General features: G+C 52.0%; 1 protein-coding gene across 3 annotated transcripts in view; it reads right to left on the bottom strand.

The window, feature by feature from the left end:
* Positions 1-19,679, bottom strand: part of MKI67 (marker of proliferation Ki-67) — a 290,198-nt gene that overhangs the window by 73,855 nt on the left and 196,664 nt on the right. For all 3 annotated transcript variants that reach the window (XM_075348448.1, XM_075348449.1, XM_075348450.1), the window contains 2 exons: positions 13,252-13,383; positions 11,062-11,879 (listed from right to left, as the gene is read on the bottom strand). In XM_075348448.1, the coding sequence (XP_075204563.1) occupies positions 11,062-11,879; positions 13,252-13,383 (950 nt within the window). The remainder of the gene's footprint in view (positions 1-11,061; positions 11,880-13,251; positions 13,384-19,679) is intronic.

Genomic DNA, 19,679 nt, shown 5'->3' with positions numbered 1-19,679 from the left:
CCAGATTGCAGGAAGGAAAGAACAACAGGTAACGCGAATGGCCAGGGGGATACTCCTTGTGCAGAGCACCAGGATAAGAAAACCTTCCACGTTCTGTGGTAGATCTTAGCAGAAGTGGACTTCCTAGCCTGTCTCATGGTGGCCACGACCCCTTGGGGTAATCCTGAAGACGCTAGGATCCAGGACTCAATGGCCACACAGTCAGGTTCAGGGCCGCAGAATTCCGATGGAAAAACGGCCCTTGGGACAGTAAGTCTGGACGGTCTGGTAGTGCCCACGGTTGGCCGACCGTGAGATGCCACAGATCCGGGTACCACGACCTCCTCGGCCAGTCTGGGGCGACGAGTATGACGCGGCCGCAATCGGATCTGATCTTGCGTAACACTCTGGGCAAGAGTGCCAGAGGTGGAAACACATAAGGGAGCCGGAACTGCGACCAATCTTGCACTAAGGCGTCTGCCGCCAGAGCTCTTTGATCGCGAGACCGCGCTATGAAGGTCGGGACCTTGTTGTTGTGCCGAGACGCCATTAGGTCGACGTCCGGCACCCCCCAGCGGCGGCAGATTTCCTGAAACACGTCCGGGTGAAGGGACCATTCCCCTGCGTCCATGCCCTGGCGACTGAGGAAGTCTGCTTCCCAGTTTTCTACGCCCGGGATGTGAACTGCTGATATGGTGGATGCTCTTTCCTCCACCCACATCAGAATCCGCCTGACTTCCTGGAAGGCTTGCCGACTGCGTGTCCCTCCTTGGTGGTTGATGTATGCCACCGCTGTGAAGTTGTCCGACTGAATTCGGATCTGCTTTCCTTCCAGCCACTGCTGGAAGGCTAGTAGGGCAAGATACACTGCCCTGATTTCCAGAACATTGATCTGAAGGGTGGACTCCTGCTGAGTCCACGTCCCTTGAGCCCTGTGGTGGAGAAAAACTGCTCCCCACCCTGACAGACTCGCGTCTGTCGTGACCACTGCCCAGGATGGGGGTAGGAAGGATCTTCCCTGTGATAATGAGGTGGGAAGAAGCCACCACTGCAGAGAGTCCTTGGCCGTCTGAGAAAGGGAGACTTTCCTGTCTAGGGAAGTTGTCTTCCCGTCCCATTGGCGGAGAATGTCCCATTGAAGTGGGCGCAGATGAAACTGCACGAACGGGACTGCCTCCATTGCTGCCACCATCTTCCCTAGGAAGTGCATGAGGCGCCTTAAGGGGTGCGACTGACCCTGAAGGAGAGATTGTACCCCTGTCTGTAGTGACCGCTGCTTGTCCAGCGGAAGCTTCACTATCGCTGAGAGAGTATGAAACTCCATGCCAAGATACGTTAGTGATTGAGTCGGTGACAGATTTGACTTTGAAAAGTTGATGATCCACCCGAAAGTCTGGAGAGTCTCCAGCGCAACATTCAGGCTGAGTTGGCATGCCTCTTGAGAGGGTGCTTTGACAAGTAGATCGTCTAAGTAAGGGATCACCGAATGTCCCTGAGAATGCAAGACTGCTACCACTGCCGCCATGACCTTGGTGAAAACCCGTGGGGCTGTCGCCAGACCAAATGGCAGAGCTACGAACTGGGGATGGTCGTCTCCTATCACGAAACGTAGAAAGCGTTGGTGCTCTGTAGCAATCGGCACGTGGAGATAAGCATCTTTGATGTCTATTGATGCAAGGAAATCTCCTTGAGACATTGAGGCAATAACTGAGCGGAGGGATTCCATCCGGAACCGTCTGGCGTTCACATGCTTGTTGAGCAGCTTTAGGTCCAGAACAGGACGAAACGAGCCGTCCTTTTTTGGAACCACAAAGAGATTGGAGTAAAAACCTTGCCCTTGTTCCTGTAGAGGAACAGGGATCACCACTCCTTCTGCTTTTAGTGAGCACACCGCCTGCAGAAGGGCATCTGCTCGGTCGGGATGTGGGGAGGTTCTGAAGAACCGAGGCGGAGGACGAGAACTGAACTCTATCCTGTACCCGTGAGACAAAATGTCTGTTACCCACCGGTCTTTGACCTGTGGCAGCCAAATGTCGCAAAAGCGGGAGAGCCTGCCACCTACCGAGGATGCGGAGGGAGGAGGCCGAAAGTCATGAGGCAGCCGCCTTGGAAGCGGTTCCTCCGGTTGCTTTCTTGGGGCGTGAGTGAGCCCGCCAGGAATCTGAGCTCCTTTGCTCCTTCTGAGTCCCTTTGGACGAGGAGAATTGGGTCTTGCCGGAGCCTCGAAAGGACCGAAACCTCGACTGCCACTTCCTCTGTTGAGGTTTGCTTGATCTGGGCTGGGGTAAGGAGGAGTCTTCACCCTTGGATTGTTTAATGATTTCAGCCAATTGTTCACCAAACAGTCTGTCTCCAGATAGTGGCAAGCTGGTTAAACATTTTTTGGAAGCAGAATCCGCTTTCCATTCCTTTAACCACAAGGCTCTGCGCAAAACCACAGAGTTGGCAGACGCCATTGAGGTACGGCTTGTAGAGTCCAGGACAGCGTTGATAGCGTAAGTCGCAAACGCAGACATTTGCGAGGTTAGGGACGCTACTCGCGGCACTGCTGGACGTATGATAGAGTCCACCTGTGCCAGACCAGCTGAAATAGCTTGGAGTGCCCACACGGCCGCGAATGCTGGAGCAAACGACGCGCCGATAGCTTCATAGACAGATTTCAACCAAAGGTCCATCTGTCTGTCATTGGCATCTTTAAGTGAAGCCCCATCCTCCACTGCAACTATGGATCTAGCCGCAAGCCTGGAGATTGGGGGGTCCACCTTTGGACACTGGGTCCAGCGTTTCACCACGTCAGGGGGAAAGGGATAACGTGTATCTTTAAGACGTTTGGAGAAACGCTTGTCTGGGTAAGCATGGTGTCTCTGGACTGATTCTCTGAAGTCAGCGTGGTCCAGAAAAGTACTCAGTTTACGCTTGGGATACCTGAAATGGAACTTCTCCTGCTGTGCAGCTGCCTCCTCTGCAGAAGGGGCAGGGGGAGAAATTTCCAATAGACTATTGATGGCCGCTATAAGGTCATTTACCATGGCGTCACCATCAGGAGTATCCAGATTGAGAGCGGTTTCAGGATTAGACTCCTGATCACCCTCCTCTGTCTCATCATGTAGAGACTCCTCTCGCTGAGACCCTGATCCGCGTGATGACGTGGAGGGTCTCTCCCAGCGAGCTCGCTTAGGCTGCCTGGGACTGTCATCTGAATCAGAGCCGTCAGGCTGAGATGCCTGGGACCCCCTTGAAGCACGGATTAACTCCAACTGAGGGGGACCGGGGAACGTTGCCGCAGCAGTGTCCATGGTCTGAGTAACTGGCCTGGCCTGCAAGGTTTCTAGGATCTTTGTCATAGTGACAGACATCTTGTCAGCAAAAACTGCAAACTCTGTCCCCGTCACCGGGACAGGGTTCACCGGCGACTCTGCCTGGGCCACTACCACCATAGACTCCGGCTGACGAAGTGGCACAGGGACCGAACATTGCACACAATGGGGGTCATTGTAACCTGCCGGTAGATCAGCCCCACAAGCGGCACAAGCAGCGCTTACAGCCTGTGTCTTGGCACCCTTGCGTTTTGCGGATGACATGTTGTCGTCTCCTCAGAGCAAGATAGGGTATACAGCCAAGAAGCGACCTTACAGTGCAATAAATATATATATATGGTATAGAGAAAAAAGGTACACCAAAATAACACTGTGGCACTAGTGGGGCCAGCACTAATGTGCTGCTTACCGCCCGCTTAACGCGGGTGTGTGGTCGCCAGAAATCCCTTGTCTGGGTCTCCCAGAGCCTGTGTCCGTTCTCCAGCCAGACTGCATGTAGGAATGGCTGCCGGCGTCCTATGGAGAGGGGCGGGCCCTGGGCGTGTGCAGACAAAGAGCGGGAAACCTGCGTCCCACTGTGCTCAGTGAGAGGGCTGGAGCATGTAAATAAGACTCCAGCCCTCGGCGCTGATTAATCGTACAGCGTCTCTCCCTTGCCCTGATTGACAGGGTGGGGGCGGGAACGAAGCGGAGCTAGGCCGCAGAAGCCGGGGACTAAATTTATAAGCGACGCCGTCGTAAAAGCACGGTCGGCGCTAAGTCCCCGGCGCACTACAAGTCGCAGCCGCGCCGCCGCTCCAGGGGCGGCCGGCGCGGCAGTCCCCAATACATAAAGTCACTCAGAAAAACTGCAGTGACTGTAACCCCAGCGCGCAGCGCTACTGTCCCCGGCGCACTAGCACACCCAGCAAGTCTGGAATGTGCGCGGCCTGTTTGGGACACAGAGTACCTGAATGTCGCAGGGCCTTGTCCCTGAACGGTACCCAGCTCCGTATCCAGCAGGTTCCATGGGTCTGTGGATGGAGCCCGGCCTCAGGGCTTGGGGGCCGGTAAGATCCCACTTCCTCAGAGCCCCTCAGGGGGATGGGGAAGGAACTAGCATGTGGGCTCCAGCCTCCGTACCCGCAATGGGTACCTCAACCTTAACAAACACCGCCGACATAAAGTGGGGTGAGAAGGGAGCATGCTGGGGGCCCTAGTATGGGCCCTCTTTTCTTCCATCCGACATAGTCAGCAGCTGCTGCTGACTAAACAGTGGAGCTATGCGTGGATGTCTGACCTCCTTCGCACAAAGCAGAAAACTGGTCAGCCCGTGATCCAACGGGGGGTGTATAGCCAGAAGGGGAGGGGCCTTACACTTTTTAGTGTAATGCTTTGTGTGGCCTCCGGAGGCAGTACTATACACCCAATCGTCTGGGTCTCCCAATGGAGCGCCGAAGAAATATATATTATATATACACATATATACACACACACACTATCTCTCGCTCTCTAGAGATAGATAGATAGATAGATAGATAGATATCTATATATATATATATATATATATATATATATATATATATATATATATATATATATATATATACACATGAAGGGAATTTTGTTTACTTACCGTAAATTCCTTTTCTTCTAGCTCCTATTGGGAGACCCAGACAATTGGGTGTATAGCTTCTGCCTCCGGAGGCCACACAAAGTATTACACTTTAAAAAGTGTAACCCCTCCCCTCTGCTATACACCCTCCCGTGCATCACGGGCTCCTCAGTTTTGGTGCAAAAGCAGGAAGGAGGAAACTTATAAATTGGCCTAAGGTAAATTCAATCCGAAGGATGTTCGGAGAACTGAAACCATGGACCAAAAGAACAATTCAACATGAACAACATGTGTACACAAAAGAACAACAGCCCGAAGGGAACAGGGGCGGGTGCTGGGTCTCCCAATAGGAGCTAGAAGAAAAGGAATTTACGGTAAGTAAACAAAATTCCCTTCTTTGTCGCTCCATTGGGAGACCCAGACAATTGGGATGTCCAAAAGCAATCCCTGGGTGGGTAAAAGAATACCTCGATAAAAAGAGCCGAAAAACGGCCCCTTCTTACAGGTGGGCAACTGCCGCCTGAAGGACTCGCCTACCTAGGCTGGCATCTGCCGAATCATCGGCCTGCACCTGATGGTGTTTCGTGAAAGTGTGCAGACTCGACCAGGTAGCCGCCTGACACACCTGCCGAGCCGTAGTCTGGTGTCGCAATGCTCAGGACACCGACGGCTCTGGTAGAATGGGCCTTCAGCCCTGCAGGAATCGGAAGCCCAAAAGAACGGTATGCTTCAAGAATCGGTTCCTTGATTCACCGAGCCAAGGTTGTCTTGAAAACCTGAAATCCCTTACTCTGGTCCGCGATAAGGACAAGAGCGCATCAGACCGGCGCAGGGGCGCCGTGCGAGAAATGTAGAGCCGGAGTGCTCTCACCAGATCTAATAAATGCAAATCCTTTTCACATTGGTGAACTGGATGCGGACCCAAAGAGGGTAAGACGAAACGGGGATACCTTAGGGAGAAAGGCCGGGACCGGACGTAGAACCACCCTATCCTGGTGAAACACCAGGAAGGTGGCTTTGCATGACAGCTCTGCCAGCTGAGATACTCTTCTGAGTGATGTGACTGCCACTAGGAAGGCCACCCTTTGCGAAAGAAAGTGGGCAAGGCAAACGGCCAGGGAGTAAAACCCTGATCAGAGCACAAGGATAAGAAGATCCTCCAAGTCCTGTGAGAGATCTTGGCGGACGTTGGTTTCCTGGCCTGTCTCATGGTGGCAATGACATCTGGAGATATCCCTGATGACGCTAGGAGCCACCACACAGTGAGGATTAGAGCCGTAGAATTCCGAAGGAAATATGGCCCTTGAGGCAGCAAGTCAGGTCGGTCAGGGAGTGCCCACGGTTGACCCACTGTGAGGTGCCACAGATCCGGGTACCACGATCACCTCGGCCAGTCTGGAGCAACGAGGATGGCGCGGCGACAGTCTGACCTGATCTTGCGTAACACTCTGGGCAGTAGTGCCAGAGGAGGAAATACATAAGGCAGTCGAAACTGCGACCAGTCGTGAACTAGCGCGTCTGCCGCCAGAGCTCTGTGATCCTTGGACCGAGCCATGAATGCCGGGACTTTGTTGTAGTGCTGAGACGCCATTAGATCGACGTCCGGCGTTCCCCAACGGCAACAGATCTCTAGAAACACGTGCGGGTGAAGACCATTCCCCTGTGTCCATGCCCTGGCGACTGAGAAAAATCTGCTTCCCAGTTTTCTACGCCCGGGATGTGAACTGCGGAGATGGTGGAGGCCGTGGCTTCCGCCCACAGCCGCATCTGCCGAACTGCTCGGAAGGCTTGACGACTGCGTGTGCCGCCCTGGTGGTTGATGTACGCAACTGCCTTGGCGTTGTCCGACTGAATTCGGATCTGCCTGCCGTCCAGCTACCGCTGGAACACCTTTAGGGCTAAATCCACTGCCCTTATCCCCAGAACATTTAACCGAGGGGAGGACTCTGTCGGAGTCCAGGTTCCCTGAGCCGAGTGGTGGAGGAAGACCGCTCCCCACCCTGACAGACTCGCGTCCGTCGTGACCCCAGCCCCGGCTGGGGGCCGGAAGGATTTTTCCTTCGCCCAGGAAGTGGAAAGAAGACACCACTGAAGAGGTTTTGCTGCAAGGGAAAGAGACGTTTTTGTCTAGGGACGTCGACCTCCTGTCCCATTTGCGGTGTCCGAAAGAATCGGACGCAGACGAAACTGCGCAAGGGAACTGCCTCCATTGCTGTCACCATCTTCCTGGGACAGTGCATGAGGCGCCTCAAGGGGAGATTGCACCCCTGTCTGTAGTGAACGCTGACTATGCAGCGGAAGCTTCACTATCGCTGAGAGTATAAAACTCCATCCCGAGATAAGTCAGTGATTGGGTCGGTGTCAGCTTTGACCCTGGAATTTTGATGATCTACCCGAACCCCTGGAGAGTCTCCAGAGCAATGGTCAGGTTGTGTTGACATGCCACCCAGGAGGGTGTCTTGACTAGAGGATCGTGTAGGTAAGTGATCACCGAGTGGCCCTGTAGGACCGCCACCACTGCTGCCATGACCTTGGTGAAGACCCGTGGGGCTGTCGCCAGGCCGAATGGCAGTGCCACGAACTGAAGGTGTTCATCCCTGATGGCGAAACGCAGAAAGCGTTGAAGCTCGGGTGCGATCGGCACATGGAGATAAGCATCCTTGATGTCAATTGATGGTAGGAAGTCTCCTTGTGACATCGAGGCTTCAGAGTGTTCACCGCCTGAAAACGTGCATCGGCTCACTCGGGGGGCGGAGATGTTCTGAAGAAACGAGTCGGAGGACGAGAGCCGAGCTGTATCCTGTAACCGTGAGACAGAATGTCTCTCACCCATCGGTCTTGGACTGCGGCAAGGACGAGACTGTCTAGTAACTTCATCCAATTGCTCGCCAAACAAACGGTTGCCATAAAATGGCAAACCGGTTAAGAACGTCTTGGAAGCAGAGCCTGCCTTCCATTCGCGTAGCCACATGGCCCTGCAGACTGCCACTGAATTGGTGGATGCTACCGCTGTACGGCTCGCAGAGTCCATGAACGGCGTTCATGGCGTAGAACAAAAAAACCTACGCCTGAGAAGTGAAGGACACAACCTGCGTGGCAGAGTTATGTGCAACCGCAATAATCTCAGCCAGAGAAGCTGAGATAGCTTGGAGTGCCCTCACGGCTGCGAAGGCTGGAGCAAAAGATGCGACTATGGCTTCATAGATGGATTTCATCATAAGCGTTATTTGCCTGTCAGTCGCATTCGTGAGAGATGGACATCTGCCCCTAATACTACGGATCTAGCCGCCAGCCTAGAGACTGGAGGATCCACCCTGTGACACTGAGCCCAACCGTTAAGCACGTCAGGGGGGAAAAGGGTAACGCGTGTCAATAAGGCGCTTAGTAAGCGCTTGTCCGTCAAGTTCTGTGCTACTGGACGGCCCCTATGGAGTTAGAGTGATCGAAACACGCACTCCTGATGAAGTCGGGGAAGGTTCCCAGCGGGCCCGCTTAGCCTATCATAGGCCGCGGTCCGTGACGGAGTTCTCACCGTGGGATCTGGGTGTTACCCCAGGATGTTGTACCGACTCAGAGGGACCCGGGAGCGATGAACTCACAGCTCCCTGGCCCTGTGGTATCGGTCTGGACTGCAAGGCTTCCAGTATCTTAGCAGACCCCCTGTCCATAGACAGAGTCCTGTGATGTGAAAGCTATTCAGAGATTTGCTGATTTCATCATGGAAACTCTGTCGCTGTCATCTGTGCAGTGCCCGTAATATAGCCGCACAAGAGGTACCGGTTGTAAAATAAGCCAGTGCCTTGGCACCCTTACTCTTTAAGAGCAGACAACAGCATGTCGTCCGCAGAGTAATCAGTGAGGGTATACAGCCAAAAACAAATAATGCTGCCGAACAGTGAGATCATATACCATATAAATAAACATATATATATATATACACTGCGGCACCAAGGGGGGGACAGCACCTGAAAAACTGGTGCCCCCCAGTGCTCAGTGAGGGGGAAGGAGGATACCAACGTATGCTCCAGCCCTCCCTGCCGACGTCCAGTCGGCCGTCCCGTCGTTACCCCTGACTGGCAGGCCCGAGAACGGGAGTATATGGCACTAGGCCGTAAGAGCCAGGGACTAAATTTAAAAACGCGGCCGGCAGACATGGCGCGGTCGGCCCAGTCTCACAAACCAGTCAGCAACCGCTGCGGCGTTTGTAACACAGATGCTGCATGCACCGTCCCTCAGGGGACACAGAGTACGTTATGATGCAGGGCTCTGTCCCTGTAGTCACAAAAATGCGGGAATCTGGTGGCCTATAGTGATCAGTGAGGGGGGGCGGAGGACAGCGAGGTGTGCTCCAGCCCTCACTGTCGGCAACATACCGACCATCCCGCCCTTCTCCCTGACTGGCAGGCTCAGGGGCGGGAGTTTAACACACTAGGCCGCAAAAGCCGCGAACTAAAGTAAAAACCGCGGCCGGCAAACAGGCACGGTCGGCGCGGTAGTCCCGGACAAAAAATCCACACCGCAGTCGCAGCTGCGTCTGAGGCCAAGGTGCTTCATGCACCGTCCCAATGGGGACACAGAGTACCTGTAGATGCAGGGCCATGTCTCTGACGATACTCCGTCTCCTGTCCGGCAGATTCCCCCAGGGGCTGCGGATGTGGCTTGTGGCCACCAGATTCTCTGCCCCGGGTCTCCCTCAGCTGCAGCCAGAAGTTGCTGAAAACATGGCTGACGGCGTTCTCTGAGGAGGAGGGAGGCGTGGGCGTAGTCACAAAAAGTGCGGGAATCTGGTGCCCCAGCGTGGGTAGTGAGGTGGGCGGAGGACAGCTCAGTGTACTCCAGCCCTCACTGTCGGCGTCATACCGACCGTCCCGCCCTTTTCCCTGACTGGCAGGCCTGGGGGCGGGAGAATCCCATACTAGGCCGCAAAAGCCGGGGACTAAAGTTAAAATCGCGGCCGGCCGGCAGTGCACGGTCGGCGCGGTAGTCCCGGACCCATACGCACGCCGCAGTCGCTGCAGCGTCTGGGCCCAAGGTGCTTTATGCGCCGTCCCAACGGGGACACAGAGCACCTCGCCCTAGAAAGTGCGGGAATCTTCCAGTGCAGCGTCCCTCCCTTCCCCTGACTGGCAGGCCCGGGGGTGGGAATATGCGGTACTAGGCCGCAGAAGCCGGGGACTAGAGTTATAAGCGCGGCCGGCAAACAAGCGCGGTCAGCGCGGTAGTCCCGGCGCACTAACACGCCCAGCAGTGCTGCAGCGTGTATGACACAAGCGCTCCATGCGCCGTCCCCAAGGGGACACAGAGTACCTCACAGTAGCAGGGCCATGTCCCTGACGATACCCAGCTCCTGTCCAGCAGATTCCCCAGGGGCTGCGGAGGGAGCACGGTCCCAGTGTCTGGAGACCGATTATGGATCCCACTTCACCCAGAGCCCTGCAGGGATGGGGAAGGAAAACAGCATGTTGGCTCCTGCCTATGTACCCGCAATGGGTACCTCAACCTTAACAGCACCGCCGACCAGAGTGGGGTGAGAAGGGAGCATGCCGGGGGCCCTATATGGGCCCACTTTTCTTCCATCCGATATAGTCAGCAGCTGCTGCTGACTAAATTGTGGAGCTATGCGTGCATGTGTGCCTCCTTCGCACAAAGCATAAAAACTGAGGAGCCCGTGAGGCACGGGAGGGTGTATATAGCAGAGGGGAGGGGTTACACTTTTTAAAGTGTAATACTTTGTGTGGCCTCCGGAGGCAGAAGCTATACACCCAATTGTCTGGGTCTCCCAATGGAGCGACAAAGAAATATTATATATATATATATATATATATATATATATATATATATATATATATATATATATATATCTATATATATCTATATATATCTATATATATCTATATATATCTATATATATCTATATCTTTATATAAGAAATGTTCCCCAGTGTAAAGATCAGATCTAGTGACCCACGAGTACTTCTGACTTTATGGGAGCAGATGATCAGGCAGTAAACACTATATCCTGCCACTTTTAGTGTTAAAGTCTGATAGTAAATAAACTATATCTGAAATCAGACCACTCTCGTAGGACTCCTTTCTGACATCTACAGAGGCAAAGAAAAAAAAAAAAATCAGATTTGTCTTTAGACCCCACATTATAAAATGTATATCTTACCTCTTTGCTGACAGAAGACTTTTGCGGGGTTTTTATCAAGTTCTTTATCCCGAATATTTCTTCTATTGGACGGGTACTTTCGGTTGACTGGACGGTTTCCATTGGACTGTTCAGTAAGTGATTTAGTGCAATATCCTCAACTGGTTGTCCCCGTTCTTTTGGCGTTTTCATGATGCGCTTTATGCCGATCATGTCCTCCACGGGCTGACCCCGCACCCTGGGGGTTCTCATCATGCGTTTTATTCCAACCATATCCTCCACCGGTTGAGATTTTTCCTTCGGCGTTCTCATTGTCCGCTTTACTCCGACCAGATCTTCTACTGGTTGTACTTTTTCTTTCGGTGTTTTTACGATACGCGCCAAACCAGCAAAATCTTGCACAGGCTCTGCCTTCTGTTTAGGGGTCTTCATAATTCTTTGAACACCACTGAAATCTTCGACAGGCACCGCTTTTTCCTTGGGTGTTTTCATGAGTCTGTCAATACCAAGCACTTCAAGTTTGGTGGATCTTCGAGAATACGCACGGGAAGATTCAGATTCCGCCGGTGTTCTCAACAGTTTCCTTAATGCATGAGGGTCTGTGACCGGTGTCCCTTTCTGCTTTGGAGTTCTCATAATGCGTTTGATACCGGAGAGACTCACAGATTTCCGATTATCCTTCCGTGATTTTGAAGTTCCCGCTGCAATTTCGACTGTGGCATCCTCCTTCCGCAATTCTGGGGAGGCAGGACTTTGCAGAAGCCTAGACACAGCATCTCGACTGTACTGCTTACGCCTTGTAGTAGTAGGACTGTTTAATGGAGAAACCACCATTTCACCTGCAAAAAAAAAAAATATCAAAAATAATTAAAAATTCAGGCTAACAAACATGCAGTTTGGAGGAATGGGCTATAGAAGAGGTGGACTAATACTTTTATTTTTGTGCTGGATCTACTTTTACCCCCATTATGAACTGTGTTAAAAACAGTCACAAAATCTCATGTAAGAATTATTTTCGCGTAAAGGCAGATGCATCTGTAGTGCCCCTGAACCCATCAGGTTACTACTAGGTACTGCATCCTGACAAAGATGCAGGGCCTACCCCAAGGGACCTGGAAGACCAGTGCCGGTACCTCCAAAGCACATAAATATCCCCAGTTACTTCTCCCAACCATAGGTGACTGACTAGTCCGGGACTGGACAATGGATGGCCACCCAGGGGTGGAGTCAGTCCACTCCAGTTGCCGACAACTAAGTGGGAGGAGACAAAGACAGTGGGAGAGTCCGGTGGTGACAGTTGAAGGGGACGGTCATGTAGGTGGCGCAGGAGAGTGGTTGCCAGCGAGGGTACGGCCGGGTACCCCTGGAGCCAGAGCACCGACAAGGCACAGGGCCCTAGGTCAGGCGACAGCTTCAGGCAACCTGACAAATACCTGCACAGTGAGGAGACCATTAAGGACATCGCTGACCCAAAAATCCGGGGGCACCAGCAGTAAAGATAGAGCCAGGGACCAGAACAGAACACCAACCCTACAGGGTTTACACTGCCCGAGACGAGAGACTGCAGACAGATAGTAAGGGACCCACAAACGCTCCAGGCCACGAGGTTCCACCAACCAGTGAGAGGTGCCGAGGAAAGAGACCACCGGGTTATCAAACAGGGACAAAAGGGACCAGGGGTCTGAACCAGCCGTCCTCAGCGCAGCAGCATCAACAGCTCAGTGAGTAAACAGAAACTGCACAGCATCCCCATCGTGTGGTCTCCCTTCTTTCTGCGCCGGATCCCACCATTAATTCCTTGGGGCCCGGCCCTACTTGCGGAGGGCCTAACATCCAGGCTGCTATCACCATCAGCCCCAGTGGTAACAGACTGTGCAGCGGCGGTTCCATCACCATAACCGCAAATGGCGTCACAATATAAACTCTTATCCGCTGTATATATTCCCCTTTAAAAAGCAACCGGGCATCGGCCATTACATAACCGTGACACAGCATCCCTGTACATATACGGCCCGGGACCGAGTACCCCATAGCTCTGGGGCATATGAGCAGCCAGGTCTGTAGAGTTTGATAAGCTAAGCATCAGACTAATATTTTGTCAATCGCAAGAGTCTTGTAAATTTGCAATCAGCGAGGCGTGTAAATCACACGACATTATTTTGGAGTCACTACATTTGCACCAACTGCAGCAATATCAATCTGAACACTGACCTGATTCCTCTGGAGTCTGCATCACCGACACCTCCACAACCACGGAGCTAGGAGTGTCCGTCTTCGAGCTTTCCAGCCGATTACTTTTCCTTTGCTTGGTATTTTTTGGGGTGCTAAATAATTCAGCCACACCTTTGTAGGAAAAATAATAAGCAAGATAAAAATAAAGTTGAACCAAAGAGGAGCTGATCAAAAATAAACAAAGCCACGCAGAGCGTCCTACAGCGAGCGTGGCTAATTAGCAATATCAGTCACAACCAATGACTAGCACAAGCTTTGATCGCATCAGTTATTGGCTGCTGCCGGATATCTAAGAGTCCCACATTCAGTGGCCCTGTCAGGACTTATGTCTGAACCCCCCCCCCCCCTTGCAAAACAGAATACAGACATATGCATTAACTATAATGGTGCAGACGGAGTCGCCGTGTGCTCTGTTGTGCATCTTTTTCAGAGTTATACACTTACTGGGGGCAGGCAATCAGATGCAACATACGACTACCTATACGTCCAAATTGGTGCAGGTAGTGCACACTGACTCAGTCTGCACCATTATAGCCAATGGCTCTGTCAGCACGTCTGAATCCTGTTTTAAGGGGGGTTTCTGACGTAAGCCTTAATGAGGCCACTAAACACACTTAAAAGTTTGCACTTATTTTCCTTAACTAAGAATCAGCAGAAATATTAGTACATGCCCTCCATCTCCCGCCTCGACTACTGCAACCTCCTGCTCTGTGGCCTCTCTTCTAACACTCTTGCACCCCTCCAATCTATCCTGAACTCTGCGGCCCGCTTAATCCACCTCTCCCCTCGCTATTCCTCGGCCTCTCCTCTCTGCCAATCCCTTCACTGGCTTCCCATCGCCCAACGACTCAAGTTCAAAACACTAACCGTGACCTACAAAGCCATCCACAACCTTTCTCCTCCCTACATCTGTGACCTAGTCTCCTGATACCTACCTGCACGTAATCTTAGATCCTCACAAGATCTCCTTCTCTGCTCCTCTCATCTCCTCTTCCCACAATCGCGTACAAGATTTCTCCCGTGCCTCCCCCATACTCTACCTCAGCACATCAGACTCTCCCCTACCGTGAAAAGCTTCAAGAGGAACCTAAAGACCCATCTCTTCCAACAAGCCTGCAACCTACAATAACCCTCAGACCAGTACACCACTGCGCAACCAGCTCTGTCCTCACCTATTGTACCATCACCCCTTCCCTGTAGACTGTGAGCCCTCGCGGGCAGGGTCCTCTCTCCTCCTATACCAGTCTGTTTTGTACTGTTAATGATTGTTGTACGTATACCCTCTTTCACTTGTAAAGCGTCATGGAATTAATGGCACTATAATAAATAATAATAATTACAAGGGACTGTCACCAGGTTTTAGCTACGTCATTTGGGAGCAACATAATGTAGAGGCAGAGACGCTGATTCCAACGATGTGTCACTTACTAAGCTGTGTGCTGTCATTTTGAAAAAAAACATTCTCTGCTGAAGATCTAGCAGTTATACAGAGCTCATGGATAGCTGGACTACCTATAGCACGTCAAGTAGTCCTGTAATGATAAGCTACTACTGATTAAAGAGTGATTTTATCAAAACTACACTAAACAGCGCAGTACACAGCTTTAATCAGAGTCTCTGTCCCTACATTATGCTGCTATCAGAGTAGGTGGCAACAATATATTGACAGATTACCCTTAACGATTTTTTCCTTAAAGCTTATCACCAATGTCAAACTATTATCAGGCAGGACTAACATAGTATAACAACATAATAGCTTTTCTAATTGACTTTTATGCTGGAGTCACACTTGCGTCGGACGCAATATACTAGTGACACTCGGCTCATAGGATGCAATATGCTAATGATACTTGGTTCAAACTCTGCTGCGAGCGCGAGTCCGAGTGTCATTCACTGTGATCAGATTCCCTTGCATGAGAGAATTGGATCACAGGTGAGAAGGAGAGAGGAATCTCTTCATCTTCTCCATTGTCTCGGCATGTATTTCGGACTGCACACGGATGGCATGATCTGATATATGCTGCCAAACGCAGCAATGCTACAAATTTATTTTCATGCCGATTTTGCATGAAAAAAAAAAAAAGCAATAAAAATCGCAGATTTGCTCTGCTTCACTGAACAACATTGGTCAGAGTGCAATGCGAGATTTGCTCGCATTGCACTCCTCGGTATTAAACGCCTTAGGGTATGTGCGTACGTCTGCGCTCTATTCCGCAGCGTTTAAGTCACTGCATGTGCGTTTCAAAACGCAGCCGAAAAGCTGCGTTTTGAAACATTGTGCATGCAGAATTCATGCGTTCTGGATGCCTGCTCTGCCATAGGCAGAGGGGGAAAAGCATCCAGAACGCACAAAAAGAAGTGACATGTTGCTTTTTAAAACGCAACGTTTTGGCAAAATATTTCAGAGGCCAAAACGCTGCGTTATAAAATGCAACGTGCGGATGAATTATGCACAATCTTCATAGACGCAGGCCGCATGCTTTTGCGCTGCAGTGCAAAACGCAGCGTAAAAGCATGAAAAGAAGGGAATTTTGTTTACTTACCGTAAATTCCTTTTCTTCTAGCTCCAATTGGGAGACACAGACAATTGGGTGTATAGCTTCTGCCTCCGGAGGCCACACAAAGTATTACACTTAAAAGTGTAAAGCCCCTCCCCTTCTGCCTATACACCCCCCCGTGTATCACGGGCTCCTCAGTTTTGGTGCAAAAGCAGGAAGGAGGAAACTTATAAATTGGTCTGGGGTAAATTCAATCCGAAGGATGTTCGGAGAACTGAAACCATAACGAAAAGAACAATTGAACATGAACAACATGTGTACACAAAAGAACAACAGCCCGAAGGGAACAGGGGCGGGTGCTGGGTCTCCCAAATGGAGCTAGAAGAAGAAGGGAATTTTGTTTACTTACCGTAAATTCCTTTTCTTCTAGCTCCTATTGGGAGACCCAGACAATTGGGTGTATAGCTTCTGCCTCCGGAGGCCACACAAAGTATTACACTTTAAAAAGTGTAACCCCTCCCCTCTGCTATACACCCTCCCGTGCATCACGGGCTCCTCAGTTTTGGTGCAAAAGCAGGAAGGAGGAAACTTATAAATTGGCCTAAGGTAAATTCAATCTGAAGGATGTTCGGAGAACTGAAACCATGGACCAAAAGAACAATTCAACATGAACAACATGTGTACACAAAAGAACAACAGCCCGAAGGGAACAGGGGCGGGTGCTGGGTCTCCCAATAGGAGCTAGAAGAAAAGGAATTTACGGTAAGTAAACAAAATTCCCTTCTTCTTTGTCGCTCCATTGGGAGACCCAGACAATTGGGATGTCCAAAAGCAATCCCTGGGTGGGTAAAAGAATACCTTGATGAAAAGAGCCGAAAAACGGCCCCCTCTTACAGGTGGGCAACTGCCGCCTGAAGGACTCTCCTACCTAGGCTGGCATCTGCCGAATCATCGGCCTGCACCTGATGGTGTTTCGTGAAAGTGTGCAGACTCGACCAGGTAGCCGCCTGACACACCTGCCGAGCCGTAGTCTGGTGTCGCAATGTTCAGGACACCGACGGCTCTGGTAGAATGGGCCTTCAGCCCTGCAGGAATCGGAAGCCCAAAAGAACGGTATGCTTCAAGAATCGGTTCCTTGATTCACCGAGCCAAGGTTGTCTTGAAAACCTGAAATCCCTTACTCTGGTCCGCGATAAGGACAAGAGCGCATCAGACCGGCGCAGGGGCGCCGTGCGAGAAATGTAGAGCCGGAGTGCTCTCACCAGATCTAATAAATGCAAATCCTTTTCACATTGGTGAACTGGATGCGGACCCAAAGAGGGTAAGACGAAACGGGGATACCTTAGGGAGAAAAGGCCGGGACCGGATGTAGAACCACCCTATCCTGGTGAAACACCAGGAAGGTGGCTTTGCATGACAGCTCTGCCAGCTGAGATACTCGTCTGAGTGATGTGACTGCCACTAGGAAGGCCACCCTTTGCGAAAGAAAGTGGGCAAGGCAAACGGCCAGGGAGTAAAACCCTGATCAGAGCCCCAGGATAAGCAGATCATCCAAGTCCTGTGATAGATCTGGCCTGTCTCATGGTGGCAATGACATCTGGAGATATCCCTGATGACGCTAGGAGCCACCACACAGTGAGGATTAGAGCCGTAGAAGTCCGAAGGAAATATGGCCCTTGAGGCAGCAAGTCAGGTCGGTCAGGGAGTGCCCACGGTTGACCCACCGTGAGGTGCCACAGATCCGGGTACCACGATCACCTCGGCCAGTCTGGAGCAACGAGGATGGCGCGGCGACAGTCTGACCTGATCTTGCGTAACACTCTGGGCAGTAGTGCCAGAGGAGGAAATACATAAGGCAGTCGAAAGTGCGACCAGTCGTGAACTAGCGCGTCTGCCGCCAGAGCTCTGAGCTCCTTGGACCGAGCCCTGAATGCCGGGACTTTGTTGTAGTGCTGAGACGCCATTAGATCGACGTCCGGCGTTCCCCAACGGCAACAGATCTCTAGAAACACGTGCGGGTGAAGACCATTCCCCTGTGTCCATGCCCTGGCGACTGAGAAAAATCTGCTTCCCAGTTTTCTACGCCCGGGATGTGAACTGCGGAGAAGTTAGAGGCTGTGGCTTCCGCCCACAGCCGCATCTGCCGAACTGCTCGGAAGGCTTGACGACTGCGTGTGCCGCCCTGGTGGTTGATGTACGCAACTGCCTTGGCGTTGTCCGACTGAATTCGGATCTGCCTGCCGTCCAGCTACCGCTGGAACACCTTTAGGGCTAAATCCACTGCCCTTATCTCCAGAACATTTAACCGAGGGGAGGACTCTGTCGGAGTCCAGGTTCCCCGAGCCGAGTGGTGGAGGAAGACCGCTCCCCACCCTGACAGGCTCGCGTCCGTCGTGACCCCAGCCCCGGCTGGGGGCCGGAAGGATTTTTCCTTCGCCCAGGAAGTGGAAAGAAGACACCACTGAAGAGAGGTTTTGCTGCAAGGGAAAGAGAGACGTTCTTGTCTAGGGACGTCGACCTCCTGTCCCATTTGCGGTGTCCGAAAGAATCGGACGCAGACGAAACTGCGCAAGGGAACTGCCTCCCTTGCTGTCACCATCTTCCTGGGACAGTGCATGAGGCGCCTCAAGGGGTGACTGGGCCCGAAGGAGAGATTGCACCCCTGTCTGTAGTGAACGCTGACTATGCAGCGGAAGCTTCACTATCGCTGAGAGAGTATAAAACTCCATCCCGAGATAAGTCAGTCAGTGATTGGGTCGGTGTCAGCTTTGACCTTGGAATGTTGATGATCTACCCGAACCCGAATGGTCAGGTTGTGTTGACATGCCACCCAGGAGGGTGTCTTGACTAGAGGATCGTCTAGGTAAGTGATCACCGAGTGGCCCTGTAGGACCGCCACCACTGCTGCCATGACCTTGGTGAAGACCCGTGGGGCTGTCGCCAGGCCGAATGGCAGTGCCACGAACTGAAGGTGTTCATCCCTGAAGGCGAAACGCAGAAAGCGTTGAAGCTCGGGTGCGATCGGCACATGGAGATAAGCATCCTTCATGTCAATTGATGGTAGGAAGTCTCCTTGTGACATCGAGGCTTCAGAGTGTTCACCGCCTGAAAAAGTGCATCGGCTCACTCTGGGGGCGGAGATGTTCTGAAGAAACGAGTCGGAGGACGAGAGCCGAGCTGTATCCTGTAACCGTGAGACAGAATGTCTCTCACCCATCGGTCTTGGACTGCGGCAAGGACGAGACTGTCTAGTAACTTCATCCAATTGCTCGCCAAACAAACGGTCGCCATAAAATGGCAAACCGGTTAAGAACTTCTTGGAAGCAGAGCCTGCCTTCCATTCACGTAGCCACATGGCCCTGCAGACTGCCACTGAATTGGTGGATGCTACCGCTGTACAGCTCGCAGAGTCCAGGAACGGCGTTCATGGCGTAGAACGAAAAAACCTACGCCTGAGAAGTGAAGGACACAACCTGCGTGGCAGAGTTATGTGCAACCGCAATAATCTCAGCCGGAGAAGCTGAGATAGCTTGGAGTGCCCTCACGGCTGCGAAGGCTGGAGCAAAAGATGCGACTATGGCTTCATAGATGGATTTCATCATAAGCGTTATTTGCCTGTCAGTGGCATTCGTGAGAGATGGACATCTGCCCCTAATACTACGGATCTAGCCGCCAGCCTAGAGACTGGAGGATCCACCCTGTGACACTGAGCCCAACCGTTAAGCACGTCAGGGGGGAAAAGGGTAACGCGTGTCAATAAGGCGCTTAGTAAGCGCTTGTCCGTCAAGTTCTGTGCTACTGGACGGCCCCTATGGAGTTAGAGTGATCGAAACACGCACTCCTGATGAAGTCGGGGAAGGTTCCCAGCGGGCCCGCTTAGCCTATCATAGGCCGCGATCCGTGACGGAG

Source organism: Anomaloglossus baeobatrachus, chromosome 5 (assembly GCF_048569485.1).
Source record: "Anomaloglossus baeobatrachus isolate aAnoBae1 chromosome 5, aAnoBae1.hap1, whole genome shotgun sequence".
Lineage (NCBI taxonomy): Eukaryota > Metazoa > Chordata > Amphibia > Anura > Aromobatidae > Anomaloglossus > Anomaloglossus baeobatrachus.
This window is presented reverse-complemented; position numbering and strand designations above follow the sequence as displayed.